Raw genomic sequence first — 19,551 nt, forward strand, 5'->3', positions numbered from 1 at the left:
GGCGTTCCTGTAGCGTTTCATCGATCAATCAAGAAGAGGTGAGTGAGTTTCGCAAGGCATGCTGGGTATGCTACCCTTCCTTTTTTGGTGGTTTTACCTCGTAGTAGCTTTCCAGAAAAACGAAAGGGTTATGATGAGAGATTATGTCAGTAAGTATGATATTGTTTATTTGACAACATTGGCTGTGAAGTATTCTCATTTAAATCACTGATTTAGCTGTGGTATCGTTGTATCCGAATTCGAATCCGATATAAATACTCGTGACAAGCATGGTTCGGTAGCAGCGAATGCTATGCTATCGTCCATAAACGTTGCATACACTATTCAGAAATCAGCAACGTTTAAGACGGTTTGTAGGTAGAGGGTAAAGTTCGCAGCGAAGGCTTTGCCGATTATTTTACTGTAAGGTTAACATTACCAAAGTACATTGTTAAGTTGGATGTTAAGGTGTCAGCTGGCATGGTAAGAGGCATGAAATCGCGGCCACTCTGCTTCGTTGTGGTGACACACGCATCGGATTAAACTGTGCATGTAAACGTACTGGTATGTCTAAACTAACTAGTATGTTTACAAGCATGGCATATCAGAGAATTCTGTCAGTTCGGTCGCTGCGCAACGAATGAATAAAGATCGTTAGCACTCTGAAAAACAGATGACAGATGTGCCCTGAGTTACTACTTTATTTCCTCGTTGATGACCAACGTTTAGGAAAACATGTACTTTTAATTCACCCTTGGGTGAAATCGAAGCGTAGTGTGTACTGAATGCGTGTTGATGATGATGCATATGAATTGCAACTTACACGTCTTCCAAACCTTTTCAGTACCCTGGCACATGCTTTGTCCAATGGACCATGGAAGGGACTTTACTTGGCTGACGAGGTAAAACGTGTGGCTGGCGCACGATTCATTGCATCTCGTAGAGTAGCATTCACTGGTAGACAGGCAGGCCTCTAGATTGTTTATTATGATTTAATGAAGTGTTCCTATGTGACGCTGATGGGCCCTGGTTGCTGCTAAATGCTTGTTGAAAGTGCATTGTGCACTTTTTGTATGTAGCTACAAAATGAGGGTGGATATCACTTTATAGTTTATAGGCATTATATACTAATAAGAATCATTGACAAATCACATTCCCCTTTTACCACCACAGGACGCACCTCACCAGTATCAGAGCAACAGCTGTGGGGTGTTTATGCTGCTGGTGAGATGCATTATTTTCAGAAATTATGACTGATGACTAGTTTGTAAAACAACTAACTCATTTGTATTTTAATTTCAGTACGCAATGTATTCTACCCTCAAAAGCAATATGATTTCAGTGAGGTGAGTTCTTTCAAATCTCAATCAGATGTGTAGCATGAAATATAAGGCTTTTAATAATTCGCTTTTTAATAATAAGTCATCCTTACTGGAGGCTACAATTAACATGCATCATAGGTCATACACATTACTTTGTCTTCAGGTACTGCACTTACGGGAGGAGATGGCTACATCTTCACAATAATTTACACTGCCATAGTACACTGCTAAACAGTACTGTAACATGGATTTGTATTAGGCTATGAAGTCATTTAAAGCATAACTTTACTTTTCAGGGGGACATGCTCTCTATCAGGAGGTGGTGGTTGGACAGCTGTTGGAGACCTTTATACTTGAAAGGTTTATATACTGTGTCCATGTTGCTATTTACTTATTTTTGGTGCTCACGAAGATCGTAGCCAATACACTTGTCTCTCTGTCTCTAGCCCTGCAGAACTAGCTGGCTCCTTCTCACCCTCTCCATCTCCCCATCTCAGTCACACCTTCCAATCACTAAGCAGTGAAAGGTATTACATACTATGTCCATACTTTTCTATTTACATATATTCTCTCTTGCTCTTTCTCAGACTTTTGATCGATCAGTGACTGCCTTTTTGTTTAATGGTGTGGGTAGTGTTGGTCTGGGCTTGTGTGATTGAATTGAAGGTTGATTATAATCCCTGTTTCTCTCCCTCTCTCTCGCTCTCCTTCACTCTTTTTCGGCTCTCGCTCTCTCTAGCCCTGCAGGACTAGCTGGCACACCAAGCTCACCCTCTGCATCTCCCCATCTCAGCCACACGCTCCAATCTGGCACAACAGAGGACAGGCCATTCTTACCACCCGAAGTCCTTCAGCAAATTGTACAAGAGACGCTGAGACTGGACATGGCGATGCTTGGCGTGTTCAACAGGGTTTCAAACACATTCCGAGAACTAATCAAGCCTCTCCATCCTTCCATATATATAAATGACAGTTTGGCAGGGGACATTAAGCTTAATAAAGACAATCTCATATACATAACGGTTAGAAAGATTTACAACAATGCAGGCTGTGGCAGTGGCCTTGCGCTACGCCTCAAAGGCTTCTCAAAAAAGAATTGGCCAAGCGCACCCCTGGTACTGAGGAACGTTGCATGTGGCAGGTTTGTCATAAAAGATGTCTGCCTAGCATAATGTTCTTTTATCACTCCTTTTTCATTTTATTTGGGACGTCTTTTTTTGCAATCCCTTCCATTTGTAAATGTACATACTACTGTAGTAAATGTATCTGCCCAGAAATGCTGGTATTTTATTACTCCTTTCTTTTTTGTTTTTGTGACAAATGCTATACGATGTATAACATACATTTGTGCCTACGATGTATAACATACATTGTGCCTACGATTTATAAGATACATTTGTGCCTACGATGTATGTTGTAAGGTTAATTGTTACAGAGCAATTACTGTATTTTGTCTTTATTGAAAACATTCAGTGGGAAAAGTAAGTGAACACTTGGAGTCAAATGGCCTACTGTTTGAGCCTTCATAGTGTCTGGTAACTGGATTTGAACTGCATAATGTCCCAAGTGTTATTTTAATCTATTCATTATTTAATTTGGGCATATTCTTAAACAACTATATCAAACATCTCACTTATACCTAATACGGTAATACCCTACCTATACTAACCCAGAAGATAATGAACATGAGATCATGGAGCCTCCCTGTAATGATCGTGTTGCATCAAGTTTGATGCAAAGTGTGGGCCGAGATCCGACACATAAATGTAAGCTAACATTCTGTAGGCCTAGCTGGCTAACGTACCCGTATTACGAGATCGAAGAAGAAGGGGGCGCTAACGTCAGTTCTATGCTGCCCATACTACTAGATCGACGAAGAAGAACGGGGCGTTCCAGCCTGCGTAAACGAGAACGCCCACCACACGAGAACGCCGGGGGGGGGGCGTTTTAGTCTGCCTGAACGAGAACGCCCATTTGTGTCTGCAGTCGGATGATATTGGATTTTTTGGTAATTTCTTTGTCAGATATTGAACCTGTATACAAGTCACTGACAAAAGTCACTTGGAGTCGGAGGTCGCGGAGGGTTGTCCGGCCGCCGGTCTCCGTGGTAACCAAGGCATCGCCAGGGAAACAACCGCCGGATTTTGCGGCCATGGAATGTTCAGATGAGATGACAGACAGACAGACAGACAGGTATGCTCGCCTCTTCTTCTTATTGAATTTTCTTCTGGATTTCTGTAGCAGAAGCAGCGCCCCTTATGGGCCTGGCATGTGTACTACAGCGTTTCTACAGATCTACCCGGTTTCGCTTGACCGTCTTTACGGAGATACTCCGAAACCGGATATATCGAAACCAGAAAGGTTTCGCCCGTTTCGGCTTCGTGGGGATGGGGCCTTTAAGAGGCAAAAAAATAAAATTGATACAGTTGTAAATAAAACATTTTTTATGAGCCTCAAGGATGTTTTGACATTGATTTTTGATAAAGGATGCCGAGTTTTGTTAAGTCACGCTCACTAGTGTCATTTGCATATTACAATAAAAAAAAGTCACATTTTTTCCTCTGAGGAGTTTGCAGGTCTGTTACAAAGGAGAAGAAAAAAATGGTCCATAGTTGACAATTTAGAGGCACTAAAGCCTTGACGAAATACCTCCCCACTAGTATGTTTAAATCGCTGAGCCTGACTCCATCCCACCATATTTTCTGCAGTAGGTTGCAGGGCCATAAACACAGCTTTAAATGTAGCATAATCCGGGAACTAGGGATGGGCATAATTAATCGATGCTCGATAATTGATCGTTAAGAAATGCGTTGATCAATTTATATTGTTATCGATCAAAAGGACGTTGTGTTGCATACTGTGAGTCTTGAAGCATTTAATTGAATATCACTATGTGGGAGAAATAACAAATCTAACCACCAGGGCGCGATGTTTTATTATTTCTAAGGACAAAAACGGAACAGCCAAATGAGCGGCAGTTGACTTGTGACGCAGCTCATTTGGAAACTTGCCAGCAAAGCAAGATTAGCCTAAACATGAAGCGGTCCAAGCGAAGTGTTGCGTGGGACCACTTCGATTTAAAAAACGGAGACGTTCACTGTACACACTGTGATGCCGTGTACGAGTATAATTCCGCGACGACTACTATGATGTATCACTTGAACAACGCACATCCGACCTTGTTGGCCGGCAGTTCATCCTCCTCTCAACCTACCATCACCTCGGTCCTAGCTAGGAGGAGCTGCGACTCACAGCGGGCAGATAAAATTACTAAAGGAACCTGCAAGTTCATTCAGACAGACATGCTGCCTATAAGTGTAGTTGAAGGCAAAGGTTTTAGGAATCTGATGGATATAATGGAACCAGCCTATCACATTCCATCACGGCGCACAGTCACCAGACTCATTGAAACGCAGTATGAAGAAAGAAAAGAGGAGTTGTTTAAAAAGTTGGCCACAGCTGAGAGTGTTGCGCTCACGACAGACTGCTGGACAGCTTTAACAGCTGAGAGCTATATTACCATCACTTGCCACTACATCGGCGATGACTGGGAAATGAACTCGGCTGTCCTGTTAACAGAAAGCCTGCCAGGCCGTCACACAGCCGACTGTCTCGCGGAGAAATTTAATGGGGCTGTGGAGCAGTGGGGAATTGAAGGCCGAGTAATCGCCTGCGTACATGATAACGCGGCCAATATAGTCGCTGCTAACCATCCAACCAGAGTCAGCTGGGTTTCCCTGCCTGCTTTGCCCACACCCTCCAGCTGGCCATAAATGACGGCTTTGCACTTTACCTGAATCGGGTAGTCTCCGCGGCTGGCAAACTGGTTGGTCACTTTAACCACAGCACAGTTGCCAGCAAAGCGCTGCAAAAAAAACAAGAACAAAGCCACCGGCTTATTCAATCATGTAAAACACGTTGGAACTCGGTCTGTGAAATGTTCGATCGGCTGGTGGAGCAACGGTGGGCTGTTGCTGCTGTCCTGTCGGACCGCACCGTGACCAAGCTCCAGGACGCCAGAATCCTGGAGCTGAAAGATGAGCATTGGGCATAGGCGTCGATTACGGGGGGGACGGGGGGGACACGCGACAAATCAAAACAAATCCAAAAAATTCGCCCGATACGCGTCTATACGTTCACTTTGTATGGGATCTTGTTGCCCCGTCGCGTTTGGTGTGAACGCACTGGAGAAGTTTCAAGATAGACAGCCAAAATTGACATTTTTATTCAGAAAATAGCCGGTCCTTTTGCTTCCTGTAAAAAGCATGTTTGTGACACGATATGGATACATCATTTAGCCTGCATGTGGAGGGCCACATAAGGTAAGAAATTGGTTTACGTAAACTTTGCTGCTGGTTCTGTTTGCTCATGATGACCTGGCCAAAGGTTACCCACGGTCCTAAGCAATTGTGATCTGATTCTGGTTGGGGCTCCAGCTAGTATGCATTGTATAGATTGCAGCTAGTAGCAGCTACACACGGTGCGATTGCTATGCCAATGTGGTTATAGTTGTTTTGTCTGATTGAGATATGTGACGACTTGGAGCCTGGTAGGCCTATCCTGACATAAATATGTTCTCGCATAACCTGTGTGATTATCCTAAACTGTAGGGGATTTTATCTGCGGGCAATTTGCTAATGATGTTGCAATGAGTGAAGTCTACATTGGTCCTTCGCAAGTGTTTACTGGTGGTCAGGATTTGGCAGATGCAATTCTCCTCTGGGCGCTTGTTTTTTTTTGTTTTTTTTTATGCAGCATAACATATGCTACCAGCAGCCCTTGCTCGTCTTCAAAAGGCTGATGCTCAGTACCTCGTTTCATTTCGTACCCCCTTTACAGTCTGGCATTGTTTGTCTGGTAAACTTTGTTGATGTCAAGATAAGTGTTAAATTGCCAACACTGTTCTTTGTCCTGTGTGTATTAGTATTACATATCCCGAGCCAATACCATGGTGTTTCCAACGCAGTTTTGCAAAACAAGCCAAAACACAAACTGTGTTTTCAACTTATTGTTCGAATAGGATTTTCAACACCTGACTATACACTGTAGAGCATATTGTATATAATGCAGCGTTGAATGGATGAATAGCTTACATAAGGGTACCCAGCACTTTTCAAACCACACTCAAGCTTATGGTTATTGTCCCCACCACTTCTAAAAACAAACTGACGCCCTTGGCATTGGGTAACACTTTATAATAACTATCCGTTATAACTAGTTAATAGATCATAAGTAAACTGTTAATTAATGAGTTATTAATGACTTGTTAAGTGTTTATTAACAGTTTATTAAGGATTTATAATGATGCCTTGTAGATAGTTAATATATCATTAATAAACTGTTAGTTAATGAGTTATAAATGACTTGTTAAGTATCAGTTAATAGTTTATATATGTTATTGGGACGTTATTCTAAAGTTGCAACTATTCGTCATTTATTAACTGTTAGTAAATGAGGAATAGTTGCAACTTTAGAATAACGTCCCAATAACATACATAAGCTATTAACTAATACTTAACTAATATATTAACTCACACTTTACAGATCAGTTGTTAATAGTTTGTTAACCATCTACTAATACCAGTGAAACTTTGTAGAACAGCAAATGGGTGGAACAAGTTCAAGGTATAGAAATTTGATGTGAAATTTAAAATATCTAATTTTTGTACCTCAACCTTGTTCCACCCATAGGCTTTTCTGTGTACTGTATTTGACCAAAGAAACACCACAGATGAAATGTTGAACATTGTGTTTAATGTATAGAAACACACATACTGAGCCATCACATGGCAGAAAACATGGCAGAAAACAAAATAAATCAAAATCAAGCCATTGGCATTATTGATATGAACTTGGAGCACAACTTGGAGCCTCTATACTTAGTGAACCAGACCTGAGCTACAACCGAACTGCTCTAGGGCACCATCCCACAGTGACACAAACACCTAAGCTTTCTTAGACAGTGGAATCAGTTTTACCTTTTTCTTTTGATGCTCAACATCCCTGAAAAGGTTTGGATCATTAATCAACACTTCCAGACATTTTTTTGCAAAGTCCTGCAGTCGTTGCTGTGGTGTATAAGTAACCAGCAACTCCTTGTATTTCTTCGGGGCCACAACAGCCAGCTCACAGATCGGGGCATTGGCGACGACAGTGTTTCGGTCGACACCGACCTTTCGATATGCCACACTCAGCTTTCTTCCTTTCTTGTACGCTTTAAGGACTTTCCTGTATCTCTTGATGACCTCCTCAGGATGACGTGCTGAAACAGATAGAAATGTAGTTAAGTATAACAAACATAGGAGTAGTGAAGTACTGAATCGACACAGGGAAACACACACATAGATGCAAAGTGCGGTTGCAAAAAGTAATGAAGATTACATGGGCACAGAGCAATTATTGGAGGGTCCAAGATAATATACCCACCAGGAAGTTCATTTTGGAAAATAAACGACAGAGAGAGAGAGAGAGAGAGAGAGAGACGTTGTGATGTCTACATGCCTGACACACATGAGGGGAGCTGCCTTATTGCCTTCCTCTCTTTACACTTACCTCTCTGCTTGCCATGTTGCCTTTTTTTCTTCTCTTTTTTCTTCCTCTTGTCTCTTTTCTTGTGACTCTAGTGGTGGTGCTTCTTTTTCTTGTTGCGTCTTTTCTTATTGTCTGAATCTGAAGAATCAGTTGAGGATGAGGAGCTGGATGAAGAGGATGAAGAGGAGTTGGATGGACTGGAGGATGAAGAGAGAGAAGATGCACCAGGAGACGAGTTTGCCGAGGAAGATGTGTCAATTGTCCCACCGTCATCTGTATCTACAACATAATACAAAATACAATACCAAATGCATTACTAACTATGATGATACAATTGAACTCACATACATTTTTATCAACATTTACATTTATTAAGACTTTCAGTTTCACTGATTCATCAAATCGTGATCTCATCCGTTGGACAGATGTGTCTGCTGTCAATCAATGCTACAGATATTATCTTCCAGGTATTAACTGTACATGTGTATTGTTTGGGTAATAACACGCTCATGCTCTGATGGTCTTGTCACCGTGAAATGTTGGCCTTTCTTCCACTCAATTGTATATATATTTTACAAAGCACCCCAGTATCATTGTCAGGTGTGCAAACATGTTTTCCCAAGAAAGTGTTAGGCCTACTTACTTTGACCAACTTGTTGGCGGAGGGAGTCTCTCTCCTTTAGTCAGGTCACTGATTTTCTGTGACTGTGTGCAGCTTCTTCTTGGCCTCACGGAGCTTAAGCTGCATCTTCCTGATATGTAAAAATGCTGTTGGAGCTACAGTTCCCGCAGTATCTGGAATGATAGGGTAGAGAATTAAAAAAGCTCTAATCATAAAAGCAAGGTGAAGGTAAAATAAAATAATGAGCAGCTGAGCCATGAGCATTATATATATTATAACATATTATATTATATTTAGAGCTTCGGGAGTCGCAAACGGCAACAATCACTTTCTCCTCCAAGCTGCAGTTCACTCGGAGTGCAGGGAACGGTTGGCCCAGCCGGTTGGTCGGTGATTGGCTGTTTTACGTTACTTCACCCACGTTACCCACAGGGAGTGAACACTGATTGGCTCTTGTCGCCCTGCGACACGTTTCAATGTGCGGTGTGAACATACAGTAAGCCTTGAATTAAAGTTTTGATGCAAACAATCACACCAGTTTTTGGTGTGATACGGTAACCGTAGCAACGCTGGTAAACAAACCCTCGGAGCTCGGCTTTTGGCCGAGCTTTATACCATATAGGTCTTGCTGAAGGCATTTAATGGTCAAAATATTATTAATAAATATTCGAATATTAATATTAATAAACAAACAAACTTCGAATATGATTCAAAGTTCCGAGTTTGGAACCGATAAGCGGAATCGTTAAGCAGGCATGCTAACGATTCCAAGGAATTGGTTCACTGGGGGTTCTCGATTCCCATCCCTACCAATCTGGTTGATTTATGTAGCACAAATCTATCAGTCCGTGTTATCCTGATCAAACATCTTTAATGAAAAGATAACACGCAGTCTTGCTTACCGTCACCGTTGGTGTCAATGTGAACAGCATGGTCCACAGGTGTAGTTTTCTTTTTACTGGAAGTACCCGCTGTTGACTTCTTTTTCTTTCTCCCGAGTCCCGACAGTAGGCCTACCTGGGTTTATCTCGGTATTTTGCGCATCGCCGCTGGGAACACTGGTATCGGACATTTTACCAGACCGTGTATTCATTCCTTAAAATCAATGCCAATGCAGGCTTGCTGAGTGAGCGTGTCTGTCTAGGTTGTCAGTCACCGGTTGTCACTCATCAAAGTACAGCGGTGATGCGAGGTGATTGACAAGTTGACAACCAGTCAATATGATGGAGGAGGCCGGATGGCTCCTCCTTCAGCCTGTGAATGCATTTATGATTGGCTTGTTTCACCCTTGTCGTCACCCCGACCTAGAATACAATTCAAACGTAATCTGGCGGGAGCTAGTCACATCGAAGCCAAATAATGCCTGGTTTAGCCACTGAGCTAAGAGAGCTTATTGAAGGCAGAACTAAATCTAAAAGAAGACATAGACAAATAATCAAATGGATGCAGAAGAAAAGGCTTCTAAGAAGATGGATGAGATGCCAAAAATGCAAACACAAGATGAAATTCAAGGAATCAGTTTGTGTGGACAACTATGCATGGTAAGTTTATTTATTTTTTACCCATGCATGGGTATTTTGGTTCAGAATTTTAGTGAAAATTAAATCTATTTAATTGTGAGCTGATAAGAGTGCACAATATATCTTCTTAATTCATGTTAACATTAATTTCTAGAAATACATTACTATACACTACACTACTTAATACTAATCTACAAGATCCCAACACGTCAAAACGTTGTGAGCTCATAGATCTGCTATTTTCAGACAGAAATACTGAAAAATTGGGTTAAACTTTTTTTAAACATATTTACACAAATTTTATGGGGGTTCCTGGCACAAAATATTTCCAGATGGGGTCCATGGCCAAATACACATTACTTTGGGGGTCCTTGACATGCAAATGTTTGAGAATTACTGCTCTAGCCTCTACCCTGGCCTGTGTCATTCTTATCTTTATTTGTATATATCTTCAGGGTTTGCAAACACCATAACCACAGAGGGAGGAAACTGAAGAGGTCAATTAGACACAAATCTATATTCAGCAATTCAAAGGTCTCCCTCTTCAACTGGATGCGCTTTGTGTACAGGTACGCTATGGCATAGGTATATGATTTTAGCCTGTCTGTCTATGATGAAAGGTGTTTATTTCAATATAAATACTGTATAACTATGCTGTCATAAACAATAACTGGAGACTATGTAGTAAAGTTTGTGATTATTATGTTATGGAGCATCTCTAGGCTCATGATGATAACAGGTGCTTGAAGTTATTTCACTTTCGTGATTTATTTAGCTAAAAAGTGTAATTCACAGCTTGAATTCTTAACAGTTTAACAATTATCGAAATATGTTTAATTGCTGTTACTTAGGGGATGCTGTGTTGGTCAGCATTAGGCCTGGTGGAGCAACATGACTGCCTCTTGAAGCTCAATGGCAATTGGCTCTCTCAATCTATAGGCTCTGGCAATTAATATTAGAAATAGGATTTTACAAATATCCTACAGAATTATTAGTTCCAAATATATTGACCTCTGTAGAAAATACCACAAAACATATTTTCCATCATTATTGCTGTTTTTGTCTACACCGTAGTGGACATATTTTCATATCCCGGGGTGCAGTAGATGCAAACTTTGTGTATCAAACCAAAAAGATCAAAAGAACTGTGGTATAATATTTATTTGCCTTGTTCCATCATATTTGCACAAGGCCTGCGTCTACGTCAAGTGGACATGATCAATGATGACATTTCTGGAAGCTCAGCAACCCTGTCCAAGATGGCTCAAAAGCTGCGAGATGTGTGCACTACTGCGATGGACAGATATCAGCAAGCAAGAGGCCAGCACATTGGGGGGCGGCAGCAGTTTGTCACCATTGATGAGAGCCACTTCAGACACAAAAGAAAGGCAAGCAGGATAGTATCTTATCAAGATAGTAATGCAAATTACCATTGAATGACTTCATTTTGTTTAAAGAAGAAGAATTCCTAATATTGTATGTTTTTTCATCAGTACGGACGGGGACGAATGGCTGGTGGCTGGAAGAGGAAGAAGTGGGTGTTTGGTATGCTAGGTGTGAACAGGAGAGGGAGAAGACATGCAAAGCCTGTTCTTCGCTTAGTTGAGAGAAGAAGAAGGAGAGATCTGGTGCCACTTTTAGCTCACCATGTTAAAGTGGGATCTACAATAATAAGTGATGAGTGGCGGGCTTATCGCAATGCTTTAACTCAGCTAGGTTATACCCATTTCACTGTCAATCACAGTGTGTCATATGTCGATGCCCAAACAGGTGCACATACTCAGCACATAGAGAGGGCCTGGAGAACGGTTAAGGAAAATGTGTGGAGACTCAGGGGGAATCGTACAGAGGAGTTACTGGTAGACCATCTCAGAGTTATTGAATGGCATGAGTGGCTTGCCCGAAAGCATCGCAAAGGGCCGTTAGGACGGACAATCCATGACATTGCTGTGATGTATGGACATTAAATGTCCCTCTGAAATTCTGTTTATCCAGTGTTTAGCACAAAAAGTGCAGAAACCTCATGTGTTTGTATACTGTTGTATACTGCTGTTCTGCCATGTGATGGCTCAGTATGCATGTTTCTATACATTAAACACAATGTTCAACATTTCATCTGTGGTGTTTCTTTGGTCAAATACAGTACACAGAAAAGCCTATGGGTGGAACAAGGTTGAGGTACAAAAATTAGATATTTTAAATATCACATCAAATTTCTGTACCTTGAACTTGTTCCACCCATTTGCTGTTCTACAAAGTTTCACTGGTATTAGTAGATGGTTAACAAACTATTAACAACTGATCTGTAAAGTGTGAGTTAATATATTAGTTAAGTATTAGTTAATAGCTTATGTAGGTTATTGGGACGTTATTCTAAAGTTGCAACTATTCCTCATTTACTAACAGTTAATAAATGAGGAATAGTTGCAACTTTAGAATAACGTCCCAATAACATACATAAACTATTAACTGATACTTTATATATGTTATTGGGACGTTATTCTAAAGTTGCAACTATTCCTCATTTACTAACAGTTAAGAAATGAGGAATAGTTGCAACTTTAGAATAACATATATAAACTATTAACTAATACTTAACAAGTCATTTATAACTCATTAACTAACAGTTTGTTAATGATATATTAACTATCTACAAGGCATCATTATAAATCCTTAATAAACTGTTAACCAACACTTAACAAGTCATTAATAACTCATTAATTAACAGTTTACTTATGATCTATTAACTAGTTATAACGGATAGTTATTATAAAGTGTTACCTGAGCGTTGTCAGCTGATGGAGGAAATGCAGCCTGTGCTGAGAGCACTAAAGTGTGCCACCACCGTCATGTCTGCGGAGAAGGACATCTCCATCTCCAACACTTATCCCATCACCTTCGGCCTCATCAATGCCCATCTGATGCGCAAAGAAGGAGACGGGCCCAAGGTTATCGAGTTCAAAACTAAAGTGCGGTCCTCCCTCAGCACCCGAATGAATGTAAGCTACATTTAGTTAAGTTTCAATATGCCCAATAGCAAAAATGTTACGAGTAATAAGAATTACAACATAGCCTATACTTACATGCCTCTTATTGGATAGCCTAGATACGTTTTCCATTTAGCATTATAGATGCACAATTATTTCTGATTATTGATTTCCCCGCATCATGTATTTTCAGGTTCAGTCTGCTGAATTTGTATCATCGGCCCCCATGCTTTCAGCAATGCTGGACCCTCGTCACAAGCACCTGAGCTTTCTGACACCTGCACAGACAGTAGTTGCTAATGCGAAATTAGTTGAACTGGGAGAGGCAGTGGAGACAGGCCAGGAGGCTATCGAGCAGGCTGGGGGGCACGCGGACGAAGGGAGCGCAAACACTGGAGCGGCCGCAGCCGCCACACAGGCATCCGCTATGGCACTTCTCCTCTGGGAGCAGTACTCCATTATACTGGACACTGGCATTGACACAGAGGTTAATAACTTTCTGAAGGATACCCCCCCACCCCTGGATTGCAACCCTGCCGACTGGTGGAAAGGGAATGGAAGAAGGTTCCCCAGGCTGTCAAAGTTAGCGCGACAATACCTCTGCATCCCCGCAACTTCGGTCCCGTCAGAGCGGGTGTTTTCTGCTGCTGGACTGACAGTTACAAGGCTGCGTTCGCGTCTGACCCCCGAGCATGTTAACATGCTTATATTCCTAAACAAAAATATGTAGGCTAGAGTTACTGTATGCTATGGACAGTAGGGACAGTCACCACCGTATGTGAGTCGCTCTTTTTTTTCTTAATGTGCTCGCTCTGCTTTTCTTTCGGCTTGGTGCCTCTTGGAGTCGTTACATTTTGCCAAAACTGTGATATTTTAGCAACAAGTTCAGCCTTATATATGTTCAATAAGGTATTGCTTTTAGATAGATTAGTTCATGCAATTGTTTGTAAATGGGTGGCTCATCTTTTTGTTGCGAGCCTTTTCCGCGTGCCGGCTGCAGCCTATAGGCATTATATGTCAGCCTTTTTTCCCCCTTTTTTTCAAAACAGTTATACAGTTTAATGCCCACTTTTAGCCTACTGCCTTTGTTTGATTATTGTTGTCCGATAAGTTGGCTACTTATTGTAATTGGAATAGGCTACAGATTTAGTCTTGTTGAATCGTTTCCAAACCTTTAAGAGCGCCTGTAGGCGCATTGTTCGGACTTTACGAGCGCCGCATAGGCCTATAACCTATAATGCCTGTATTTATTATTTTAAAACTGTTAAACAGTTGTAGGTCTTCAAGTTAACTGTATTGCATTAATGTTGGCCCATACATTATTGTTGGAATAAAGATTTCATTGATAAAAACATGCTGCATTTTGTATTTTTCTACCAACGGGAATTTCAATATAGCCTATAGAAAAAAGTTAATGATTAATCGATAATTGATCGATAACTCTAGCGATGCTTGATCAAGGAAATTTCTTCAAATGCCCATCCCTACAGGGAACCCTGTATAAAATCACTTTGAAAATTTGAAACCCCAAACAGTTGTTGAAGCTCTGCAATTAAAATTTCTTGATCAGCGATGGTCTTTCGGGCTTCCTCAAGTTGATCTTGAAGGGAGGGAGGCAGTGCAGCATATTCGTGGTCTGGGTGCGGAGGGGGCGTCTCTTCACTGGAAGTATGAGAGAAACATATTGATGGACACATTAGGTCTTTTACAAGGAATGCTCAATGCATGTAACCAATTACACATTTTACGTACCTCAACACATTCACACCATGATCCGTGGAAACATTGCTGGAAATCACCAACAGAGAAATACTGTCAATACACAGTTAATAAATGCATTACGAACTAGTAACTTAACTCATAATACTACCTTGCAGTTCTAACAACACTCCTTCTCTCTGGTCTGAAAGAACTCCATGCAAACACAGTCGGCACAGCTCCCTGTTTCAGCTTGGTGATGCTTGTCTTGGTTTTTACAAGGCAGTCTGGGAGGAAATGCTCCGAGCACACTTTTGTGTATGTGTTTATCTGCATCAGCAAATAAAACGTAATCATATAAACATTACATGTTTAATTTTATACATGTACATTTCAACAACTGTGCTCTCTGGCTTAATCTATCTACTAAAACGGGCAAGTTCTTGCTAGCCTGGCTAACTGCTGGCGATACGGAGACCGGGTTACAGCACCAGACATATCATAAAACGTACCTTAAAATGACAGCCAGTATCTCTTTTGATTTTAATAATCCATTCTCGACGTAGTCCCAGATCATTGGGGAAACGGTGAAAAGTTTGTCCTCTGTTAGATTTCTTCCTGTGTGATGAAATGCATTGGGGAACACAGCAGTGAGGAGCCATTGCATCGCGTTGTGAAAACTCCCGGAAGTGGAAAGTGTACCCCTCAGGCTCCTACTTCCGTTCGAGGTGAATAAGGGGAATTGTCATCATATTTCCTTCTTTTTTTCCCTGTCTGGTTTTCACCCTCATGATCTATTTTTTGCCATCTCCTTCCCTTCTCTTTCCTCCCTCTCCTCCTTCGTGAATAACAACATTATCATAAGACGTCCCACTTGACAGTTTCCCTGATTTCAGCCAGTTAAGCATATTTATATAGGAATGAATGAAACGAGTTGGCGCGCATATGGCAGTCCGTAGAAGACAGCAGTGCGCAGCCGTATTTAAAATATAGTTTTTTGATTTAAAATAAAAAGGGATTACAAAGGAAATGTTTACTGTTCATGTTTTTTTATTGTATCGAAAAATCCCACTTAATAAAACAACACTGTAATTGTGTAATATTGCACCAGACCGCCATTACATTTTTCATCTCGCGGACCCCCTGGTGGCAGCTCGAGTACCCCTGGGGGTGCGAGTACCACACTTTGGGAATCCCTGCTTTAAACAATTGTCTCAAAGAAAATCAACAGTCCCATTATCAGTGCAGTGATAAAGAAATAACAGGTTGCACTCGCAACCAAACAATACTACACAATAACAAACATAACCCGCATTGGTTGTTTAATAATTTGTTATTCAAGTAAATCCGGGATATTGATTATCTTAGATACAGGCGCTACTACTGGTGTTGACTATTCTACATATTACAGCTGGATAGGGTCGGGCCCCTCAGGTGATGTCTCGTTCACTCTCACCGGATCATATCTGATCCCCATGTAAGCCTGAATGGCACCTGGCGCTTCTGTAGCACCCACTGCTGTGGTGATCAGCCGATGCAGCAGCCCTCGTGCGCAGGGAACACAACAGCAGCCGACTACAATTAACTCGGCTACTACCATTATTCCCGCGACGAGCACTGACTGGATCATGCCTCTCCACCTCACAGCCATATTCTCCATCCATCCTGTGAAAGGGTCATTAATGCCGGAGTTCTCTGCCAATTCGAACGTGAGGGATTGTCATCGTGCCAGCACCCTGGCCACCAACCCATCCGGAGCTGTGTTATTGGGGATAAAAGTACATGTTGTGCCTATCATCCCATACACCCCTCTTTGCTGTGTCAATAACATATCCATATCTATATATTCCTTTAACCTTATCGTGGAAAACTGTACAAACTGTTGCTGATTATGATATATGTAATTTATCCAGACAACATTTTGCTAATGGTGGACCACCAAAACAGAACCGATTCAAATCCTGCCGTTATTCGATTGCTTCATGTGGATGTTGCTGATTATGATATATGTAATTTATCCAAACAACATTTTTGCTAATGGTGGAACACCAAAACAGAACCCATTCAAATCCTGCCGTTATTTGATTTCATCCTGTGGCTGTTACTCCTTGCTCGGCTGGATCTGATCCTGAAGTAGTTGGTAGGCTCCAGGTGTGTCTGCATCTGGCTCTGGAACTTTGTGTTTCTCTTGTTGGAATACAAACTCATGTACATCAGTTAGTTGTTCCAAAACATATATCCTTACTTCTATTTTTAATTGTTCTAATGGGAAGTCCCTTATGGGACCCTTGAAATGTAAGTGAAAGCATGAATCTAACCCTAAGCATTTTGTGCAAGGTTAGCTGTGTCATTCTATTAGCTTGCATGTGATAACTCAGTAGTGCTATAGATAGTGCATCTAACAAAATCTATTTAGTGCTTGCACAGATTTTAGATTTTTGTTTTGAGTTCCATATTTTGAGCTAATTTCAACCTTGGCATGACATTTGTAGTCAAAATATTTGATTACAGTATCAACCTTGATTTAATTTTTAACTACTTCCCTCCTTGCACATTGCTTCAGCCATGCGCATTAAATGATAACCAAACCTAACAACGTCGCTGGTGCAACCAAGTTGAAGTTCCTTTCCTTAACTATCTGTAAATAAAACCAATCTATTGGGAAGAGAAATGAAAACCAGTATATCCAAAACCAAAGGTCGATATTGGTGATATAGCCGTCTTGAAACCACACTGTTCCCAAAGTCATGCACTAAACCGAAAACGTTACATGCGTCAGTATAGAGTGGCGAAGTCACGCCCCTTCCGGTAGAGCTCATGGGACCTATGAGATCGAAAAATATGAATGGGTGTCAATGGAGAGAAAATAATTATTTTCTGGTCCCAGTCTTTATATGCCCTGGATTACACATATGTTGTTTGTGGATTTAAATGATAATTTTTCATGCAAAGAGTTTGACCGTTTATTGTGCAATTGTTCAGATAAAGGCTGTAGAGAAAACACAACGAGAGAGACTACACATCGCCTGATGTCGCGTATGTGACGTCACGTCATCAGACTCAATCATCCTCACAGCGATTCAGTGCCAATCAATTAGATCAAGATGCCGGTGTGTTTTGTTCCTGAATGTACCCATTCCAGCAGGTACGGCTGTTCTTTCTTTCGATTCCCGTCCGATGTGAAGACTCGGAATCGCTGGCTCAAACAGATCAGGTAAAGAGATATGTTTTTAACGATTTCTGGAATTGTGTGGATTTCTGCATGGTATGATGGTGCAGATGTTAATTGCTCAAGGTGACATGTTAGCACAAGAGAAAAATTGTCCCGCTTAAATTGTCTTCATTGGAAACCCTCAAGCCAGCGATCCTGGTGACAATCAGATACACACAGGTCACAATGTTATGACCAATCAGTGCAGAAAACCACACAATTCCAAAGGGTGCACATTGTTTTATAGCCATACGTTTCATCCAACTGTGTAAGAGTAACTTGACTTCAGAGTAGTGATGAAGGTGGTGGAGAAAGGTTGTGAGCAACATGTAATGATAACATGCATTTCTTTCCTTTTTAATCCACTCTTGTAATCTTATATAATCTTTTAAATAAAATAAAATCAAAATCAGACAGATCAGGGAGAGTCAAAAGAGTCGAAAGGGATCAGCAGCCAGCCTTGCATGAAATTATTCTGGATTGTTTGTTGCTTTGAGGGGTAAATTTGTCCAATAACATACACATGTCTGTATGATTACTGTAACCGTTTGTGAATCAGTCTTCAAATATTTAATCAATAAAAGGGATTTACTCTTTCCTTTAAATAATTCATGTTCCCTTTCTCTTTTCGCAGGAACAGCTAAAGCCCCCAACCAGGACTGACGGACACAGACATTTTCAGGACATGTTTTATTAATTCTACTGCATCAGTTAGCAGTCAGTTAGTGTCAGCTTACACAGCAGTTTTTAAAACTTAACGGTGACCAACTGGGCAGAATCCATGAGTCTCGCAGTCAGGTTTATGTTTTCTATTTTCTTCTATCCTCAGCACCAGTGTGTTGGATTTGTATACCATTTCAAATAAATTAAGTTGACTGTAATTATGAGCTTCAGCTGTGTTTCTTTGAGTTAAACGTTTGTATTTAAAAAACAATTAGACAGACTTTAACAGAATGCAAGTTTACTTTATTCCCAATATGAAAGATGTTACGTATTTTAAGAATATAAGCTGCCACCACAGAACCACTAGGAAGCAGGACCAAACATATAAGCCGTAAATACTATACATAGCCACAAGGGGAGCAGGACCTTACTGAAGGCTGCAATAGCTGCTCAATCCACAGAAGACACCACCTCAGACAAGTGAGGAAGCCGAGGCTAATACGTCACACCGGCTTCGCCCACTTCACAAAGGCCGCGTGGATTTGAACAAAACAGACTACAGAGAGGTTGGACCTCAGAAACTTCCGGCAGGCCAGACTAACCCTACATGCCCACTACCTCCGTCAGTCAACGGACGTGGGAAGGTGTGGCTGACTGATGGGGGAGTAGTCTTTGCAGAGGAATCTGCAAAGACGTCTTTGCAATCAAATCGCTTCGCCGGGTTCTTCCCGCTTCTTCCTGCTTGTTGCGATGCAAGATGACCCGCTTTCCCACTTTCCAGTATCGTCAGAGCCCGAGTCGCGTCACAGTGCTTAAATTTGCATACGTGATCTGATTGGATGACGGATCCGTCGCTGCCGAAAAAGTTTAAAAATGTTCAACTTCTTGACTGAGCCGAAGGCTCCAACGGAACGGACGGATCCACAATGCATTGCGCGTTCGTCCCCATTCAAAGTCAATGGGGATCAGTCAACGGACGGAGGTAGTGGGCACGGGGCATAAGGGTTATGGTTTTTGA

The 19,551-nt window shown here is 41.4% G+C and overlaps 1 protein-coding gene, 1 long non-coding RNA gene and 1 pseudogene across 2 annotated transcripts; 2 read left to right on the top strand and 1 right to left on the bottom strand.

Annotated features, from left to right (window-relative positions):
- Nucleotides 1-1,406: 1,406 nt before the first annotated feature.
- LOC132461278 (uncharacterized) lies at nt 1,407-2,380 on the top strand. Its single transcript, XR_009526590.1, has 2 exons — nt 1,407-1,828; nt 2,041-2,380. It is a non-coding gene; the product is annotated as an uncharacterized LOC132461278 (long non-coding RNA).
- A 4,235-nt stretch (nt 2,381-6,615) lies between these two features.
- Nucleotides 6,616-8,142, bottom strand: LOC132461161 (coiled-coil domain-containing protein 106-like; annotated as a pseudogene).
- Nucleotides 8,143-12,774: 4,632 nt separating this feature from the next.
- LOC132461279 (E3 SUMO-protein ligase ZBED1-like) lies at nt 12,775-14,260 on the top strand. The gene is made up of 2 exons (XM_060056325.1): nt 12,775-12,973; nt 13,155-14,260. Exons 1-2 carry the CDS (start codon nt 12,782-12,784, stop codon nt 13,689-13,691), a joined length of 729 nt encoding a protein of 242 aa, XP_059912308.1. The 5' UTR covers nt 12,775-12,781; the 3' UTR covers nt 13,692-14,260.
- The last annotated feature ends 5,291 nt before the right edge of the window (nt 14,261-19,551 follow it).

The sequence above is a fragment of the Gadus macrocephalus genome, chromosome 7 (assembly GCF_031168955.1).
Source record: "Gadus macrocephalus chromosome 7, ASM3116895v1".
In the NCBI taxonomy this organism is placed as follows: domain Eukaryota; kingdom Metazoa; phylum Chordata; class Actinopteri; order Gadiformes; family Gadidae; genus Gadus; species Gadus macrocephalus.